We start from the raw sequence: 14,273 nt of genomic DNA on the forward strand, positions 1-14,273 counted from the left end.
TTACATAACAACCACTGGAGCTCATATTACTGGCCCACTTTAATGCGCAGGGTCAATGAAATGCAAATCAATGCTCCACCCGCAAGAATAAATTAGAAGAAGGCTTTTTATGTTAGAAAATATGGAAGCTCCTAAAATCTCTGTAATTCTTTAAATGCAGATTTCAGACGCCTCAGTCGTCTTCATTTCGCTGCAGAAGCTGAGGCCACCTGGAATATTATTTAATTTGCAGTTAAACATGTTTCATCGCAAACAGGGTGAAAATGTGTCGTAATTAAATTCGATTTGCACCCGGCCTCCCAAACACCAGCAGACTGAGCTCGCTTCACTTTCACCGAAATATACTCTGTCAAGTATATTCAATATGAGAATCATGCAGTGTTACTGATACCATTTACCAGTCATCAACAGTCTTCAAAACCTTTTATCTTGAACATCAGCTGCGGTAAACGGGATTTGAATGGGTGGGTGCGTTCCTCAGATGCACTGCTGATTACTTGAGCTGTCGTGTTAATTGTTTTTCTGTTTGTCTTCTCTTACAGCCTGAAATACTTAAACGTGTCAGCCAATGCCTTGGAAAGCATTCCGCCGAGCAGCCAATCAGAGGAGAGCCTCAGCACACTCCAGGAGCTCTACCTGACGGGGAACAACCTGAGCGAGAACTGTGGCGCTCTGCTGATCGGACACCAGAACCTGCGGATCCTCCACATTGCCTACAACCAGTTAGTCTCATTCCCTGCCAGGTGAGTTCTCCTGCCTTCTGTGTGTCTTAACTATTAGTTTAAACCAAGATGCAAATTGAACCCTTTTAAGCACCCACAAAATACTTTATGAGGATCAACAAAATGTGTGGTGCTTCTTTAGGGTTACTGTGCAGTTAAAGAAGTTATTATTAAGAATAATTACTGAAGCATCACTTGCATTATAAATTCAATTTAAGTTTTTCCCGTTTCAGCCCAGCTGTTATTGTTTCATGTTTGTGTCTTTAGTAAGCTAAGTAAGCTGGAACTGCTGGAGGAGCTAAATTTAAGCGGCAACAATCTAAAAACAATACCCTCCACTGTGTCCAGCTGTAAGAGACTGCACACCCTCATAGCACACTCGAACCACATCAGCGTCTTTCCAGAGATCCTCAACCTCCCCGAGATCAAGGTCAGGCCCGTTGCAGTTTTCTTTGTGTCACACGGTCAACTTTAAGCGTGTTTCGGCTCACCTGGTTTTGCATCTCTTTAGCTTGTCGATCTAAGCTGCAATGAGCTCACTGAGATCCAGCTGCCCGATTCCCTGCCTGCCACTTTACAAGAGCTGGACCTGACAGGCAACAGCAGCCTGATGCTGGAACACAAAACCCTCAATCTCTTCAGGTGAGGCGTAACACCCAATACTGAACTTCTTGTAAGCAGCAATTAGTTTCTGTAGCTGTCACATAGGGGCACACAATAAAGGTGTACAGTGCACTCTAGTGTATTTCTTTTTTTCTCTTTTATTTTTAGCCACATCACCACCCTGAAATTAGACCAGAAATCTACCACAACAGCAGGAGACTCTCTGAGCGCCTCCACTCCTTGGAAGCATGGCTACTCTGAAATGAGCGGGCAAAGGAACAAGTGTGTACAGATCTTCTCTGTTTTGTGTTTTTCTTCTATAACTGTGTTATAGGGTTGTCTTTTTTTTAATATCAATTTTATCATTACCTGTTGCTGGAATCATTTATTTTTAACAATAATTCATATAGTGGTGGCTTATAATTTATTTACCTTTCATACAGTGAAACTATAACACTGTTGCCTCAGCCCATCTTAAGAGTTTGGGCCCAGCCAAGCAACAGCACAGTTTCTTGATCTTAATGTATGCACATCTGTTTCTTTCCACTGTAGAGTTTCAGTTTTTGTGTGGATGCAGTTTTCATCGATTCCTTGTTTTCACTGCACTGCCATAAGCCCACGCAGTGCAATTTTCTAATGCAGTGGCAACTGAAGGCCGCTGGTTAATTTCTCAGTCTCTACATTGAACATAATGTCTTCTCATTTAAATGCACAGTTTAAATATTTTACACTTTGTTTTTATTCTCAGTACTTGATAATTTCTTAGACCGCCTGTTATATTTAAGAAACACATAGTGATGGATTAACTTTTACAGAAACAATAAATAATGTTGGTAATTACAAACACTGTTCATTCATTGCCATAGATTTATCAGTGGTGTTCTGATAAATATGCTGAGCGCTGTACATTTTACACAGCGTGGCGAAGTTTTGTGGATGGATCTGCTAAATCTATTATTGTGCATCTTTTGTTGGGGACAGGTTGTGTGTATCTGTGCTGGCTGTAGACCACTTCAGAGACAGCGTGGAAGCATGCTATGGTATCTTTGACGGAGACCGCAATGAGGAAGTGCCTCGCCTGTTGCAGTGCACTATGGGAGACGTGCTGTGCGAGGAGCTGCAGCACTCTAGTGTTGACAGTGTGTATATGTGCAACACTTTCCTCACCTCACACAGGTAACATGTTGTTCTGTGTAACTGTTTTTCATTATCAATACCTGGTTTTTACTTGCATTCACTGACTGTAAGAGTTTGTTTTTGTTGTTTGGCGATTGGTGGGGGCGCAGGAAACTTGGTATGGCCGGTCAGAAGCTGGGTGCATCTGGCCTGCTGTGTTACATCCACCATGAGACTTCAGATCCAGGAGCATCCTTTAGCCTTACTGTGGCCAATGTGGGTACCTGCCAAGCCGTGCTGTGCCGAAATGGACAACCTGTACCTCTCTCTAAGGTTTACAGTTTGGAGAACTGCACTGAGGAAATGGAGCGGGTTAAAGTCAGTAAAGCCATTATTACAGAGGTAATGCCTATGTTGGTTTTCAGCTGTTAAATGGGAGCAATTGCACATAGCCTCTAATCTAGTGTTAATATGCTCTGTCATATTCCACTGTGTAAACATTATGAGGCTATACGCTCTGCTGCAGTTCTAATGGCGCTTCTGTTTTGTAGGATAACAAAGTGAGTGGAGTGACATGCTGCTCTCGCCTGTTGGGCTGCTCTTATCTGTCTCCCTGGGTGCTTCCAAAGCCCTGGGTGCACACTGAGCCGCTTTGTTCCCAGGATGAGTTCTTGATCCTGGGGAATCGAGCCCTGTTTGAGCGAGTTTCCTACCAGGAGGCTGTTTGCACCGTGCAGGCTGTCCGGGATCCCCGTGCTGCTGCTAAGAAGTTGTGTTCACTTGCCCAAAGTTACGGTTGCAAGGACAACATCGGCGCTGTCGTGGTGTCCCTGCACATTGGTGAGGACAGCTGCACATGTGAGCCGCCGGTCACCACCACCGAGCCACGGGGCCCTGCTCCTGCTCCCGTTCCTGCGTCTGTGATCCCGGGCCCTAGCGACCCAGCCACCAACCTCTCCTCCAGCAGTGGCATTGTCACTGAGTTCAGCAGTGAGACATCAGCTTCAGAGATCGGCAGCGAAGCGGGGTCCACCGCTTCAGATGAACACCCGTCCTCTGGCACTGTGACCCGCCCAGAGAGACGCTGTAGCCTACACCCCGCTACCACACTGTGCGGCATCATGGTGCCAGGCTCAGGTGGGACCGGACCCCACCCAGGTCTATTCCAGCAGCAGCCGTCCAGCACCACATTCTCAAGTAACCAGTCGGACAATGGCTTGGACAGTGATGATGAAGCTCCACTCGAGGGTGTCATCTCCAATGGCAGCAAATTAGAAGTGGAAGTAGACATTCACTGTTGTGCTTTTCAGCTGCGGTCGGGGCCCCATGAGAGCCCCAAAGACTTGGACTTTGAAAAACGAGGCTTTGACCATCCCGGTGGTAAAATGCGCAGACAGAACAGCGTGGTGGTTTCTGCTACAAACGGCTGCTTGCTTGCTGTGTGTGGGAGAGAGATTGCTGACCTTAAGAAATCTCCCTCCACATCCAGCCTGTTTGGGAAGAAGTTGTCCAATGGTTCTGTGGTAGCCCCTGAAGATAGTCACAACCTAATTGAGGTTGCCCTAGAGGCTCCCAAGAAAAAGTCTGGCTATTTCACAGCTCCAGCACAGCAGGACCCAGAGGACCAGCTGATTGTGCCTCCTAGTCTGGAGCAGGAAGTCAGGGAGCAGCTACGAGGCCAGAGCCCTCTAGTCTCAGGCCCCTCTGCACCAACCACACCCTCCTCCTTAAAAGATCCGGTGTGGGATCATCCACACCCCCCAGCATTTCTATCCAGCCTGGTTCCAGGTCCAGGCCCGACTCCTATCCTACAACAGGAGGTTTATGATACCGCCCTCTAAGGGGGAGGATTTCTGTGATTGTGCCATTCTGGGACAGAAGAGTTTTCTCATACACGAGGGAAAGTCCAGTGAAAGTTGCCATTCAGATACTTTGTGAGAACAAGACAAACCTGTGGCATCTTAATGGTCACTAAATAATGCCTTTTAACGTGAGGTCAAAAAAAGTGTACGGTCTGAGTATCTGAGAGAACAAAGGCAAAAAAAAAGGAAAAAAAAAAAGATTTCAGTTTGTAACAGAACATTGTGAAACAGAAAGCTGGCTGTATTAGACAAAGAACAAGCCTGACCTGAAATTGGATACCTCGAGTGTTTGAACTCGTCAGCAGCATTTCCCTTTACTTGGAAAGCAAAGCAATCTGGAGGGTGTGCAAGAGATCATGTCAGATCTTTTCTCCAGGAGCTCCGTTGTCTCTCAGATCCTGGAGGGAAGTACTATGACTGAAACATGAAAAAGTGCCTACTACAGAAGACACAGCCTAGAGCTCCCTACATCCTGGCTGTGTTTCAGAGACGTGAGTTTGATAGTTGAATTTGCAGGATGGATAGTGTCTCTAAGAGACCGGGACTGGCACAGCTTCGGCTCTCCTCCTCCTCCTCCACCTGTGGCTTACGAAGGAAATCAGAGAGTCTAAATGTTTATAATACACACAGATCTGAAAACAACACAACTGCATTTTCATTGTGTCTGTTTTTTATCGTTAACATTTCCACACCATATATAAAGAATTGTCTATCACTCCTACATAGTAAAGTACAAACTCACATCTAGCGGGTGGCCGATGTGATGTGCTTACACTGCTGACATTAAGACTGAATATTTTTTCTATGTAGAGCAATGCAATATCAAAGTCATTTAGTTGTAAAGCAAGAGGCAATTAGTAGAGGTTAACAACTGTTACTGCAGTATATTCTGTGACAGTGCATTATAAAATGAGCTCCTTAAAACATTCATAGGAAGATAAAAGATTCATTTGAATTTAGTCAGTTTTATGGTCACTGGATAGTGGACTGGACAAATGAGCTAAGACACAAAACTGAAGTATTACATATTGTAAGGCCAAGAGATATAAAACCAGGATTTGTACTGCATGTGTGAAAATATCCCCTCTGGTACTTACATTTTAGTATATTTGAATTTTGGAGGCTGCTTCTGCTTCTGCTTTTTAAAATTTGACACCATCAGTCCATCCTGTCCCTTGAGGCAGATTTCATTATTGACGTTTTTACTTTGCAAAATGTTTTAAATCTTACCTCTATAATGCACTACTCATACATCCAGGTGAGGTTTGGCGTGTGGTGTTTAGACCCTTAAGAGAACTGAAACCCTATTCTCTTGCATTTTTTTCAGTCATTTATTATACATCATAGATATGTGTGCAACTGACAAAAACAAAATGCAGGAAGGACTGCCTTATCACTGTGTTATCTGAAAAACTACATTACAAGCATTGCCATATCGTTTAATTAGCTTTCTCGGTAGAATAAATTGACTTGGTGAAGGAACAAGTTACAGCACCTGTATGTTTTACTAAAAACATAAAAACATTGCCTGTGTATTGATGACATATCATAAAAGGAAGAGCTTGATGTAGCTTTTTACTTGGGCACATTTATGTCCACACGCCTTTGTAATCATATGGCTACTTTAGTTGTGGCTACACACAGTTAATGTACAAATATTATGAGTGTCGCAGCAGTAAAAGGTGCCCAAATAAGAACGCACTATTTCAGTCCCTTCCATTAAGAATAAGTACACTTTGTTAGGTACACCTATTCAGCTGTTCATTAACAAAAATATCTAACTAGCCAATCACATGGCAGCAACTCAAAGCATTTAGATGTGTAGACCTTATCAAGACGACCTGCTTAAGTTTAAAGCGAGCATCAGAATCGGGGAAGAAAGGTCATTTCAGTGACTTTAAATGCAGTGTTGCTGTTGGTGACAGACGGGATGGTACGAATATTCCAGAAACTGCTGATCTGAGATTTTCCCAGACAGCCACCTTTAAAGTTTACAGAGAATGGTCTGAAAAAGAGAAAATATCCAGTGAGTGGCAGTTCTCTGTGGAAAAATTCCTTGTTGATATCAGAGGTTAGGCGAGAATGAATGGGCAGACTTCTTTGAGCTTATAGGTAAACAGCAGTACCCCAAATAACCACAGATTACAACCAACATATGCAGAAGAGCACCTCTGACTGCATGACACATTAAACCTTTAAGAAGATCCACCTTGGGTGACATTACTGTGAGCTAAGAACAAGTTGTGTTAGCTCCCCAAACATGCACAACAAAAGATGGGAAAACGTTGCTTTGTTTGATGAGTCTTGATTTCTGTGGCAACATTCAAGTGGGAGTGTCAGAATTTGATGTAAATAGCATGAAAGGATGGGTTCACCCTACCTCGCATAAACAGTTAAGTCTACTGGTGGTAGTGTAAGGGTGTGGGAGGTATTATTTCTTCATAGTTAATACCCATGGAGATTTGTTTAAACACCACAGTCTACCTGAGTCTTGTTGCTGACCATGTCCAACCCTTTTTGAGCACATTGTACAAATCTTCTGATGGCTGCTTTCAGAAAGATAACGTCAATTCCTTCAAACTGGTTTCCTGAACATGTCAATGAGTTACTTTACTCAAATGGCCTCCACAGTCACCAGATCTCAATCTAATGGAGCAGCTTTGGGATGTGGTGAACGGGAGGTTCACATCATGTGCGCTTGACAAATCTGCAGCTACTGTATGATGCTATCATGCTAACGTGGAGCAAGATCTCTGAGGAATGTTTCAAGCACCTTGCTGAGTCTATGCTATGAAGAATTAAGGCAGTTCTGAATGCAAAAGGGGGTCTAACTCAATGCTTCAGCAGTGCACATCATTCATGTTTTTTAAATATATAGTCAACTCTATTGTCATATATATGACAGAAAAAATACATTATTGTTTAAACTGTCAGTTATATGTTCTGCAGCCTTGGAAACCTCACATTGTCCAGTCCTGAACCTCCCCGCATTGTGCCAAAAGAGGAAGCAACTCTGCAGAGCTGCTGTGGCTAAGAGAAGGCCAAAGTTGGGTAATTGCTCTTGTCAGTGATTACTACAATAGATTTTTATTTTTTCTGGTTGCCACTACATGTTGGAAGGAACTACACAGCCGTTGTACATTCAGACCTTTCAGTGTTCTCTTTTAGCCTTAATGTAACACTACTCAGTATTTTGAAGCGAGGAGCTTTTTGTTTCTTTCCGTTGATGTTCTGTCTGTGAATGAGGTCTTTGGCTCTATGTGAACGAGTGAGAAGTCAGTGATGATGCCTTAAATTCTGTGTGGGTATGAATTCCTCCTTGTTTTATCTCCTGAAAAGAATATACACTGTCAAAAGCACCTTGTACATAGAATATAATAGTAATATCCAGAGTTATGTATATTTAATTTTATTATATAATTTTTTTTAGCATAGTGTTCTGAGATTATTGTGGCTTCCCTCAGCCAAGTGCATCATCTTTTGTCTATGACGACACTGACAATATACTTAATTTACAATATTTTTAAGTCTTATTAACATCACAAAGATATTTTTTTCATTCAAAGTATTTTTGTTTGTCACCACTTAGAGTTTTGTTACTATCTTAACTTATATTTAAATATTTTAAATTAACACCACAAAACTACATAAACTAACACTATCTTCCTGCATTGCTTTTACTCTGTGTAAACATAAGTTAATGAAAATCAGGACATACAGTTATTATCCACATGTAGGAGTCTGAGATCATATTTAGATGCATCGGTACTGTCCGTATTCTGCTTTTTCAGAATTCAAGAACTAATTTTAACTCCCAAATGCTTTTTTTTTAAATATCTAAAATTACAAATAGCAAATCCAGTTTTGTGATAAAGATAATCATTTTATTCCTGTCACTTTATTGATCAGTCCTTGCTGGGTCTGACATGCCAAACACATTGGACTCTGTGGTTCTGTCTGTGCCTAGACCTCCACAATTGGAGCCCACACATAGTGCCACACATCTGGATCACTGGCAGTGGAACACTGACGGGCACTGCAGGTGTAAATGCCACGTGGAGAGCTAAGCTAGCCTATGATTGTGAATGTTACTGATACATATCTGAAATGTTGATGAAGTCTGGAGAGGAGAAACTGAACTTTCTATAAGGTTTCATATCCCACAGTGGTAAAGTCCCTTGTAAAATATGCAAAGTGTACATATATACCTGTATATCAGAGCGTCAATTTCCCATCACCTTTAACTATACGACTCATGTTTCAATATGTCTGATAATGAATATTGGCTGGTGTGTGTGTATAATGTTTGTGGAGGTTGTGTTTGTAATTTGCATTGTGTTTCTTTTTTTTTTTTTTTATGTCCCTTTGGCACTTTGGCAGTGTGGTTTTATGAGTTTGCCCCCAGCTGCCATGTCAGGCTGGGACTGTACTGCATTGCTATATTTAGTGCTCTTTAAACTAACTGGCTCCTTTTGCTTTATAACATTTGTACCGTTGTTGTACATTCATGCGTTCAGTCTGTCTTTTGGTTGATACCATGTATTCACCCTCTGTCCGGTATAATATACTCACAAAATAGAAGTACATTTGGATAATGATCCATCTGTAATCAGTGTGCATGTACATAAGCAGATTGTATGCACAAACAGAGGGAAGATGGAGGGGTACATTGCATTGGCTTAAAATATTCCCTTTAATTCTTTAGTGGAAGGGGCTCGCGAGCTCAATACTCATGCAGTTAAATGCATTTGTACACAAAGTAGAGGGTAAGTGCATTTGTTAGGCTGCAGTTTCAGTGTTTTTATTTTAACCTTCTTCTTTTGTTAACTATTCAGTATAATTTCTCTTTGCACATCATAACAAGCTCCCTGTGCATCTGTGTTGCAAAATGTCTGTGTTTGTGTGTAGATAAAAGCTTTAGCGCACACGTGCTGTAAGTGTATGCATGTCTGTGTGAAACAATGGATCGACTGTAATTCTGTGTGAATATGGTGAATGAAACCGATCAGAGATGCTCCATTTGTTTAAAATGTGACCAAAGTAGCCATTGTTTAATCTCACTATTCCTTTATGCATATTGTTTTCAAGAAATGCTTGAATATTTGTTTTCCTGAATGCCAAGAAAGCAATGTTTATTTTTGTACTTTTTTTTCATGCAAATTAATATTTCCCTTTTTTGCTACAGAATTTAAAGTCATTGGGCTTATAAAGAAATCTGTCACCCATTATGGTACTATTGATGGTACTATAACTGTATTTATTGTTGAAAGCATGCTCTAAATATAAGGCTACAGGGAAAAAAACATAGAATACATACAAAATGTGATTTATTTGTACAAAAGGGAGCATATCCGATATTTTTAGGTTTTTATTCGAGCATGCAGATTACTGCTACAAATTTAGTTTTTTTTAAGAATCATTAAGAAGATTAATTATTTAGGAAAAGAACTAACAATGGGCACTTTTGTGGTTTGTCAGAAAGAATTGTATATTCTTGAACACTGAGAGTGGAAGGTGGTTATTTTATTTTAAATGCTGCTATCATTAGTTTTCAGCAGACAGGCTGGTTTTTGTTTTGTTTTTAACTTTAAGCCAAGTAGCAATAAAACTTTTTACTGTGAATTTTTTTTGTTTTTGTCCAGTGTCAACTTTACTTATCATTATTAATGCTTATATCAACCCATCCATCCATCGTCTTCCACATATCCAGTTCAGGGTGTTTATTTCAACCCAATAAAAAACAAAATCACTTTAAAATTTCTTACATTCTTAGAATTATTAGCATCCTTGCATTTTTTATATGTAATCTCACCCCTTAATCCATGCCCAAAAGGGCAGGTTATGCGGTTATCGCTGATGTGTTGTCCTGTTCAATACTCAGATCAAGAAAATAAATGAGAAGAAACAGTGACCGCTGCTGTGGAATTATATGTAATGTTTTAACTTTGTAAATTTCTAATCACAGTAGATGCCATCTGTTGGTGAAGCTCAGAGTTATGAGTTATCCTAAGCTCAGGTAAAGTGGTTGACAAATTCTGAGAATAAATTTTAATTAAAAATAAGTATATCTCTTGTGAGTGCTATAAGAAGAACAGAGTGTGTGTCTTTCTCAGACTTATGTGTGTGTGTGTGTGTTTTAAATCAACACATTAAGTTAAAAGAAAAGGGAAAAAAAAACCCCAAAGCCATCAGAATAGCTTTAAAACTATAAAAAGAAACCATGTGACACTCAACTCCATTTCCTTTTAAAATGTCAAAGACATTTGTTTTCAGGAAGTCAGTTCAGCCTGTTTCAGCCATCTCTTTCACAGATAAATGCAATGACAGATGACCATGTAATATTATACTATTTTGGTAGTTTATTATAACTACAACATCATAGAAAATATGAAAGATGTGGTAAACAGGTATAAAGAATAAAAAAGATTAGGTGTGTATAAAACACTATCAAGGCATAAAAATGTATAAACGGCTTATATACAAGTAACACCTAATGAGAGTGACAAGAAAAAAAATCCTGTCAAAGTGATTTTTTTCTCACTCCTACTTTTGTTCACTTGTGAATAAAAAAGGAAAGGCAGCTTAAAAATTATCACCCTGGTTTGTTCTTTGCTTTTTCAGCTCTTGCACTGACCTGAAAGCTCTGATAGCTAACACTGCACCAAAGATGAAAACAACCACCCCCAAGACCCCAAACAGTCCCTCTGCAATGTCTGCACCATTATACTTGCAATCAAACCCTTGGTGCCCTTTGCTCTTGTACATCTGCTCCCTCTCCTTACAGATGGGGTTGTCATAGGTTTCCTTCAGCTTGATAAAATAGATGGCAATTCCTGGGATGTACCCCAGACCGATCAGGAAACTCAGCACAGCCTCAACCAGCAGCACAGGAGGACACCGGAAAGGGACTCTGAAAATCCCCAGGCCCAGCATGGCAAAAGCGTAGATCATTAAAATTCCACCAGCCGCCATGGTGAAGATGTACGGAGGCCGCTTAAGCTCATGGAAGAGCCGGTCTAGCTCCTGCACTCTCTTTGCATCGGCTCCAGTGAAGGCACCGGCACCACCGTAGTAATAAGCGTGTAATCCACCGAGGCTGGCCAGGTCACGGTAACCCCCATTGTTGCTGTGAGGCACCCCGGCACAGATTATGATAAGCAGGTTCACAAACACCTCTGCAAGCTGGCAGATACCTGGAGACAAAGATTTATGGCTTTTTAAGAAAAAGATATTTTTAAATTGGGGATTTTGACTTTTGCCTTAAAATAATTGTTTAAAGAAACTTATTTTCACATTACATTAAACAACAGAATAAATAAATAAATACTAACTGTTCCAATGCAGCATTTAAAAATAATTTACTATTGTGCTATATTTTCAAATTTTTGCACTATCCTCTCGTTATCATATAATTTACATCCCTGAATGCATTTTAGGGATATTTCAAAAAAAATGTAGCTTGCATGTAATGTTTCACAGAAGAAATTAAAACCAAATATACTTGCCTCTGCTGGTTAATATGTATCTGAAATTGTAAAGCGCTGGCTTCGGTTGTGGTTCGTAATACTCCATCTCAGAGAGATCCCCTGAAGTCTCTCTGGGCCTGTAAGGAAAGTAAAATGTTTTTAAATAATTTATTTTGCTACAGGTTTATGTAATTTTAGGTCAAAACATTGCAGAGTTAAATATGATCTTCGGGCTTTATGAAGGTTTAGTGAATGCAGACCATGTTTAGAACTACATTTACCGTCTTGAGGTTCCTTCATGTCTGTGAGAGGCAGTTGTCATATCCCTCTGTCTGTTTTCTCCGGCCCTCCTGTCACCTGCAGTGCCCCTCTCCTCGGCGTCATACCCAGAGTAGTCTCGATTGTGCGTGTAGCGCTTATCCCCGCTTTTGCAGTCACCACTCTGATCGCGTCTTCCCCTCTCTGGCATCTTCCTGTGCCAACATAATAAAATTATAGACCTGTATCTTGTTTATTTTACAGCCTGTCATAAACAAAGTGGGTAGTTGGCTTTTATCCACGACGCACTGCAAGCAATAAAGCAGCATGGGGGATAACTTAAAAAAAATGTCTCGATGAGGTAGAAGTTTCTTCATTAATGAAGCAGCTTATCAAAAGCTGGTGATAACTTGAGGCACTGTAAACGTCTGTGAATTATGATTTTTATCCGTTTCATGATATCTTATCTCAACATGAGAAAACAGAGCGTTCTTCCAAGTTGCTCATTCGCAACGTCCTCCCTGTTGTAAAGTTCGTCCCTGTTGCAAATTCATGTTAGCTTAATTAGTTGCGCGTTTGTGAATGATACAAATATATAATGCCTGTGTTTCATACCTTCAGATACTGTTCTTTGTACGGTCTTGTTTTCTGTTATGGCCAGAAGATCATTCACCTGTCACGGCTTCCTGTTTGAGATTACCTTCTTCCCTCACCTGTATTGTGCCACGCCCACTAGTTTGGGTATTGTCCTGCACTGTCGAAGGCATTACTCATTTAAAAGGCACATGGGGTTGATTGCATGTAGTTGCTGCTGTTTATTTCACTGTTTTGACTGTATTTATGCAGCTTAAATCACCAAGGTTCATAAAAAACAACAAAAACGTGCTTAAAATAAAACGTTTATTTTTATTTAACTTTCAAAAAGAAAAAGAAAAAAAAAATTGCGATTCACGTCCAACCTGAAGTGAGAACACACACCGCGCATGCGTTCATACTTGTAAGTTCATAACATTATTTTTAGCATTTCCGCCGAGGCATTCACAGATTTCAGAATAAATGCCTCGAGTTCTTAACTTGCTCTGCAATCTGTAATTATAGGTAATATATTCTTCCGTGCATTTCTTTAAGACATGACCACGAGACAATTGGAGAATTTTCATGTAAATTAAAAGCTGAATATTTAGTGCTATTAAATGGAATTCAGGTTTATTCATTTAGCACCAATTCAATATGATAGTTGTTTCAAAGCAGTTTGTACTGTAACGTAAAGACCTTACAGTATTCTAGAAATAAACCCCAACAATTGAACAACCTAGTATGAACAAGCACTTTGCGATGGTAGGAAAGAAAAACTCCCTTTTAACTGAAAGAAACCTCCAGCAGAACCAGGCTCAGTGAGGTTCAACCATCCACCATGACCAGTAGTGGGGGATTGAAAAGATAAAGGAAGAAAGATAAAAGAAAAGAGAGCATAGAGAGACAAGAAAAAACACAGACTAGAGGACGGAAGAAGTGATTGGAGAAGAAGTCCTCAGTACACCACAGTGTATTACTTGAAGTTTTACAGCAGTCTGAGCATATTGCAGCATGAATAAGTGCTGGATCAGAGTCATCTTATCCAGGCCTTTACCTTATCATCTATAAGCTTTGTCGAAACAAATGTTTTGAGTCTAATATTAAAACTGCAGAGACTCTCTAGAACCTCTAGAAACCACAAATAATCCTGTAGTCTTAGAGGGTGGTGTGATGTTGGGATAATATGGTACTATGCGGTCATTAAGATCTGATATGATATGATATGATATGATATGATATGATATAGCTGTGATGAACACAAGCAAGATAACCTATCAGTGAGCGTAAACCATCAGCAATCATAATATCACTTACAAACTGAAGCTACACTGAATGTGATTTTTTTCACAATACCTTGAAACCTTTGCAGGATCTTGGAGTGCAATTTTATATTCTATTATATTTTATTTAGTGTTTATTTATTTTTCAGTTGAGTTTAATTTTGGTTACTATCCACACTGGGTTTTGTTCTTTCGGTTCATTTACTGTCTAAATGCTGAAACTTTGTAAATATAAAGGCAATCATCTGCACCCCGTAATTTATTTCTATTAAATTTTCGAGTATTGTTAATATTAATATTGTTATCATTGTAAGTAGTAGTATTAGTACTAAAAGTATTAATGAAGCCTTTTTATTATGAAATCTTAGAATCAGCACTCACCGGAAGTAT

General features: G+C 40.0%; 2 protein-coding genes across 4 annotated transcripts in view; one reads left to right on the top strand and one right to left on the bottom strand.

Moving 5' to 3' along the window:
* phlpp2 (PH domain and leucine rich repeat protein phosphatase 2) overlaps nucleotides 1–6,310 on the top strand; it is a 36,248-nt gene extending 29,938 nt beyond the window's left edge. Inside the window, exons 13-19 of one of the 2 annotated variants that reach the window (XM_040011623.1) lie at nucleotides 543–743; nucleotides 1,071–1,152; nucleotides 1,234–1,364; nucleotides 1,494–1,607; nucleotides 2,307–2,501; nucleotides 2,612–2,843; nucleotides 2,993–6,310. In XM_040011623.1, the coding sequence (XP_039867557.1) occupies nucleotides 543–743; nucleotides 1,071–1,152; nucleotides 1,234–1,364; nucleotides 1,494–1,607; nucleotides 2,307–2,501; nucleotides 2,612–2,843; nucleotides 2,993–4,282 (2,245 nt within the window). In that variant the 3' untranslated portion in view covers nucleotides 4,283–6,310. Of the gene's footprint in view, nucleotides 1–542; nucleotides 744–989; nucleotides 1,153–1,233; nucleotides 1,365–1,493; nucleotides 1,608–2,306; nucleotides 2,502–2,611; nucleotides 2,844–2,992 lie in introns of both variants that reach the window. The other variant, XM_040011622.1, reaches the window with a different exon arrangement.
* A 3,456-nt stretch (nucleotides 6,311–9,766) lies between these two features.
* marveld3 (MARVEL domain containing 3) lies at nucleotides 9,767–12,963 on the bottom strand. 2 transcript variants are annotated; one of them, XM_040011625.1, is made up of 4 exons: nucleotides 12,643–12,963; nucleotides 12,051–12,238; nucleotides 11,809–11,906; nucleotides 9,767–11,496 (listed from the first exon to the last, which is right to left on the bottom strand). In XM_040011625.1, the coding sequence occupies exons 2-4, from the start codon at nucleotides 12,236–12,238 to the stop codon at nucleotides 10,886–10,888; spliced, it is 897 nt and encodes a 298-aa protein (XP_039867559.1). In that variant the 5' UTR covers nucleotides 12,643–12,963; the 3' UTR covers nucleotides 9,767–10,885. The 2 variants fall into 2 exon arrangements, with proteins under 2 accessions (XP_039867559.1, XP_039867558.1); XM_040011624.1 differs by having other exon boundaries at nucleotides 12,051–12,242; nucleotides 12,643–12,959.
* Between the last annotated feature and the right edge of the window lie 1,310 nt (nucleotides 12,964–14,273).

The sequence above is a fragment of the Simochromis diagramma genome, unplaced genomic scaffold, assembly GCF_900408965.1.
Source record: "Simochromis diagramma unplaced genomic scaffold, fSimDia1.1 OVJJ01000603.1, whole genome shotgun sequence".
Taxonomy (NCBI): Eukaryota; Metazoa; Chordata; class Actinopteri; order Cichliformes; family Cichlidae; genus Simochromis; species Simochromis diagramma.

What these genes read in the sequence shown, in the direction of transcription:
- marveld3 (XM_040011625.1), bottom strand. Translation starts at nt 12,238, where the DNA reads ATGCCAGAGAGGGGAAGACGCGATCAGAGTGGTGACTGCAAAAGCGGG. An exon ending in CATGAAGGAACCTCAAGACG is followed by an intron (nt 11,907 to 12,050) that starts GTAAATGTAGTT and finishes CTTTCCTTACAG; the next exon opens with GCCCAGAGAGACTTCAGGGG. An exon ending in ATACATATTAACCAGCAGAG is followed by an intron (nt 11,497 to 11,808) that starts GCAAGTATATTT and finishes CTTTGTCTCCAG; the next exon opens with GTATCTGCCAGCTTGCAGAG.